Raw genomic sequence first — 6,085 nt, forward strand, 5'->3', positions numbered from 1 at the left:
GTAAACAATAAACGTTAATACTTAAATCTTATAAGTATTTTAAATTTTTAACTAAAAAAAGTACTTCCTCTGTTCCTAAATGTTCTTCCCATTTCATTTTGGCACATTTGCTAATGCGCATTTTATATCGTTAATATCTCTAATCAAGAGTTATTAAAAATTATAAAATTTTCATATTGTCAAAATATTCATTGAGACGAATCAAACAAGACCCCGCATGACTATATTTATGTTGATAGTAATTCAAGAGATTCTCTTCCATTGTGAACATTGTCAAGATTCTAAATGGGAAGAACATTAACGAACGGAAGGAGTATGAGAATACTAAACATATCATCAAGATAAGCCATGAACTTCGCATCTTCTTTGCACTCCTTATAAATAAATTTAGCTACCAACCATTTTATTATATCACTTACACCGTTACACGTATAATGAACTCCATATTATCATTTGCGCCAAAAAAAAAATAAACATTGTATATTTTTTTAATACAAATAAACTTATACTTCCTCAGTTCTTTTTTAAATGACACAATTATTTAGGCACGTTTGCCAATGCAAGATTTCAAACATTAATATCTTTCATCATGGATAAGAAAAAATTATAAAATGTTGATATTTAAAAACTATTTATTGAGACGAATCTAACAAGACCCCACACAACTATGTTTTTTCTTATGTATAAATCACAAAATGAAGTTAAATGAGCTTGTGTGAATAGTGTTAAAAACCCAATTGTGTCATGTAAATAAGAACAGAGGAAGTATGATCATATGTTTTTCTGATTAGTGTGAGTGTTTTGTTTTATGTGTCGAGTCTATCCTCTTTTTTCATGGTCAAGTCTCAAATTTCGTCAATGTTCATTCTGATTATTTTAATAATCATTTGTTTTGCTATTGACATTATATTGTATGTTCATTATCGTTGTCTTTGATTAATAGTTCCCTCTAAATATTATTCAGATTAAATTAGTAATAACTTTAAATGTTCTTTATTTATATATTTATATCTTATAGTAAACAAAAATTTACGATTTACCTAAATAATTTAATATTTCATATACCTAAAAGTTGGCATATGTCAAACAATATAAGTTCTTTTAACACCTATAAAATGCTCTAGTGCATCACACGGGTTAAATTGCTAATTACATTTAGTACGTGATAAATGTTATAGACAACTTACAAGTTACAACTAGACAAGCGCGCATAAAAAAACATTTCATAAACCACAAAATATTACTAGTAATATATTCCATACACACATAATTGCATATTCATCGTCATGAAAAAAACACTGACATCAAAACCCCACAGTTTGTACTCAAATTACACAAAGCATTGATCAAGAAAAACACATCAACCTAAAAAAAGCAACTAATTCGATCTTATTGAACATAATATACGTAGATATTTATTAGTTAAGTTTAGTATCCCTCTTTTTTCTCCTCATGGGTCTTCTTCTCTTCAGCATCATTCTTGGAGTGGAGGCCGGGGATTTTGTCCTTAATCTTCTCCAAGAACCCCTTCTTTTCCTTATCACCCTCAGCATGCGGCTCGACTGCCACCACCGGAGCAACCAACTCATGCTCGTCGGCCTTATCTTTATGTTGGCCGGAAAGCTTGTCCTTAATTTTGTCCATGACACCACCTTTCTTTTCCTCCTCTTGGGGGAAATAATCATGATGCTTTGCAGGTGTAGGGTGTGAATCATATGATGGCTCAGAGTATGCTGCTGCCTTTTCCTCATGTTGTCCGGGTAACTTGTCCTTGATTTTGTCTAGGACACTATCCTTCTTTTTCTCGTCTTCATGGACATAGTGAGTGTTGTAGTTATGATCAGGAGCAGGGTATAATTGTTGCGTGTGTTCGACAATATCACCATCATGTTGACCACCAGGCAGTTTGTCCTTGATTTTGTCGAGGACTCCACCCTTGTTTTCCTCCTCTTGGTGGTGCTTGTGGTGGTCATGTTGCGAGTATGCAGCCTTATCATCATGTTGTCCGGGTAGTTTGTCCTTGATTTTGTCAAGGACGCTATCCTTGTTTTCCTCATCTTGGTGGACATGGTGTGTGTTGTAGTTATGATCAGCAGCAGGGTATAGTTGCTGCGTGTGTCTGGCAGTGTCTGCATCATGTTGACCAGGCAACTTGTCCTTGATTTTGTCAAGGACTCCTCCCTTCTTTTCCTCCTCTTGGTGGTGGTGATAGTCATTCTTCTTATCTTCATGCTGCCCGGACATCTTATCCTTGATTTTGTCTAGGACACTATCCTTCTTTTCCTCCTCTTGGTGGTGGTGATAGTCATTCTTCTTATCTTCATGTTGTCCGGGCAGCTTATCCTTGATTTTGTCTAAGACACTATCCTTGTTTTCCTCGTCTTGGTGGACATGGTGTGTGTTGTAGTTATGATCAGGGGCAGGGTATAATTGCTGCGTGTGTCCAGCATTACCCTGACCGGGCAGCTTGTCCTTGATTTTGTCAAGGGCTCCTCCCTTCTTTTCCTCCTCTTGGTGCTGGTGATAGTCTTGCTTCTTATCTTCATGTTTCCCGGGAAGCTTATCCTTGATTTTGTCAAGGATGTTGTCCTTCTTTTCATCGTCTTGGTGGACATGGTGGGTGTTGTAGTTATGATCAGAAGCAGGGTATAATTGTTGTGTATGTGTGGTAGTATCCGAATCATGCTGACCGGGGAGCTTCTCCTTGATTTTTCCGAAGACACCACCTTTGTTTTGCTCTTCATCATGATGTCTTTCGTCGGACTGGCAAATAGAATGTCAAAGTATTAGATACAAGGCAAACACATTAACAACATCAATCAATCGATTAAGGCAAATTTGTGAAAAAAACTACATCTAGTATCTATTACTCCCTCCGTTCCTAAATAAGTGTCATATTTCCATTTTTGGCGTTCCCTTATTAGTGTCACATTTCTATTTTTGAACATGTACTTTTCCCACTTTTCCATACACTTTTCACATTTTTTCATACACTTTTCCCACTTTTCTATAAATCATAATTACTTTTATTTACACATTCTACACTTTTCCACTTTTCAATCCCCACATACACTTTTATTTGTACTTTATTCAATTAAACAATTATCTACTTTATCCCTTCCCCAAAAAAAACATTCCCAATCATTAACTCTTACACACTTTACAATTTTATTAATTACCGTGCTCGAACCCAAATGTGACACTTATTTAGGAACGGAGGGAGTACTACTATATACTAAAAGAGATACCAGGAATGACACATGTCAATTCCTGGTGCGATTTTTTCCCGCCAAAAAATCTTTCCCAAAAAATTTTATCTGTTTTATTTTATTTTTATTCTCTACCTTTTTAATAAATTATTTATGTATGGAAACAAAATTTATGTTTACAAATTATGGCAATAATAGATACGACGTAATAATAATTATTCTAAATTGGTAATATTTTAGTCAAGCTATATTACTAATGGAAAATATATCACTCCATATTTTGGTCAAATTACCATATTAGCATTTTAAATATGCATTATTAGATGAATAAATTTAAACGAGTATGTTAAAAATGTTATAAATATGCAGTAGTTTGAGAGATATTCTATTAAATATTTTGTGAAAAAAATTATCAAAATCCGTGCGTGCACGGATTTAATCTAGTACCTTATAAAAACAAGTTTTGTGGAAAACTAACTTGTAAAAATAATATTTTAATAAACTATCTTTTAAAATACAAAATGTTGTAAGATACTACCTCTTGTCGGATTTCGTCATTGACTAGAAAAATTGTACTTGACTATAGTTTTTTAAAATTATGAATCACAAAAGATGATCAAATGTTTAATGTGAATAGTGTAAAAAAATCCGTATGACTATAACTTTGTTTCTATTGTTTCTTTCATTCCTTTTTTTTTTCTTTTCTTAATTAATGTTTTTTAGTCTACTAGTAGTCTACTACTATAGTACTATACGTCTATACCATTACATTGTCTAATGGATTTCTTTTGATTGGAAGGATAAGTACAATTGATTAATTTTGTAAAGAGTGCTTTCGAAAAAATTTAATATATGAATAATATTATTGAATTACGTTTTTTTTTATATACTTGTACAGTTGTACTCTTCTCATCAAATTCATCTCTTGTTGCCAATTTGTCATACACTTGTCATTTTTAATAATTTATCAACCCCATCATCTAATTAAATAATACATCTAATGTACCATATGACCCACCATATTATTAAACAAATAATTTTAAAAACCCACCCCACCTTCCACTCCCCAAAATGATACGGTCTTCACTTGTTTGCTTATTAAAATATCTAACCAACTCCACTTGCTTTATTATTTTATTATTTTATTATTTTATTTCATTCAATTATTTTTCTTAATACCCGTGCCCGGTCAAGTGTATGTCTTAACTAAATACGGAAGAAGTATTTACTCCCTCCGTCCCGGAATACTCAACCCGGTTTGACCGGCACAGAGTTTAAGGAACATGAATTGACTTATTTAATTTAATAGGTAGTAGTTGATAGTGGGGTATTATTTTAATGTAGTTAGTGGGAGGTGGGTTAAGAGGTGGGGTTGGGGGAGAGTAGGGGTTGAATTTTTAATTATTTTTTGTATGGAGTAGGGGGTAGGTGGGTTAATAGGGGTGGAGTGAGAAATAATATAATATTGTTAGAATATTTCCATTTTTAGAAACAGGTCAAGTATTAAGGAACGGCCCGATAAGGAAAATAGGTCAAGTATTCCGGGACGGAGGGAGTAATAAAACATGAATCAATCGAATAAAAAAAGAAAAGAAAAAGGACTTACAGCGTGATCAGAACGATGGAATTGCTCAACAAGTCCAATATGTTTTTTCTCAAGGAGTCCAACATGTTCCTTGTCATCATGGTCATAATGAGCAGGTTCGGAGACGGGCAACTTTCCGATACCGCCGGAGGCAATCACATCGGCCTCGGATGGCTTGTGATCCTCTCCCTTGTTGTTCTTCTTCATGAAATCAAACATACCACGATCAGTGGTCTCCATAGATGGTGCGGGTGCCCCATAAGTGTTCCTTTCATCAGCCATTGTTATTGCTTGATTACAACAAATTAGCAACTTAATATAAAACCAGGTAAGTAAATATAATAATTCTTATGATATAATAAAGATGTGGTTTTTTAGTAGAAGAATGTTGATATGAATGTGATAGATTGAAGGAAAGATGAGTGAGCCATGGGGTATAAATAGTTGCAGGAAGGTTTTAATGTACGGGTTTGCTTTGTTGTTTAATTTGTAAGAGATAATTGATTTTTTTTAGTGTACAAAATAGAATAGCATTTGTCCCTATAGCCGACGTCTTCACCTGATCCCACCTCAACTTACTTTTAAAATTTCAAAGAAAATATGATGGGTCTTATTGTGTGTTTTGTCACGGGGTTATTTGGATATTATTGACTTGTTGAGTCACATTTTTTTTTTTCAGTTAAATAAACTACTTTTTTTTACTCCTTTAATCATTACTTTAACTTTTAATATCTCAATTCTTGTGTAAGTAAAATTATAAAAAAATTAATATTTAGAAAATATATATCGATATGAATCTAATATGATTTTACATGAGTAAAATTTCCTTACGTACGAATCACAAAAAATGCCCAAAGTCGTAGTGTGAATAGTGTAAAAAATAAATTGTGCGATGTTTTCGGAACGGAGGAAGTATAAGAAAAACACACTATATACACAGGGTGTATAATTATTACCATTATTTCTAGATCAGAACCGGTATGATCAAATTATGTCCGGATGACAATTGATCAGTACTGGTCATGTTCAGATCAAAACCGATATGTGCAGATCATGTTCAGATCATAACCGATATATCTAAACCAAAACCGATCAGTACAACTCATGTCTATATCTGAACAGATATATCCAAATCAAAACCAGTATTACAAATCGATCTGTACAGATCATGTCTGGTCATAACAGATATATTTAGATCAAAATCAATCTGTATAGATCATGTGTATGCCAGAACCAATATATCCAGCTTAGAACTGATTTATACAAATCATGTCCATGTTAGAAGAGATCT

The 6,085-nt window shown here is 33.2% G+C and overlaps 1 protein-coding gene across 1 annotated transcript; it reads right to left on the bottom strand.

The window, feature by feature from the left end:
- Positions 1-1,221: 1,221 nt before the first annotated feature.
- On the bottom strand, positions 1,222-5,280 carry LOC110785654 (cold shock protein CS66). The gene is made up of 2 exons (XM_021990137.2): positions 4,816-5,280; positions 1,222-2,763 (listed from the first exon to the last, which is right to left on the bottom strand). Exons 1-2 carry the CDS (start codon positions 5,074-5,076, stop codon positions 1,429-1,431), a joined length of 1,596 nt encoding a protein of 531 aa, XP_021845829.1. The 5' UTR covers positions 5,077-5,280; the 3' UTR covers positions 1,222-1,428.
- Positions 5,281-6,085: the final 805 nt, after the last annotated feature.

Source organism: Spinacia oleracea, chromosome 6 (genome assembly GCF_020520425.1).
Source record: "Spinacia oleracea cultivar Varoflay chromosome 6, BTI_SOV_V1, whole genome shotgun sequence".
Lineage (NCBI taxonomy): Eukaryota > Viridiplantae > Streptophyta > Magnoliopsida > Caryophyllales > Amaranthaceae > Spinacia > Spinacia oleracea.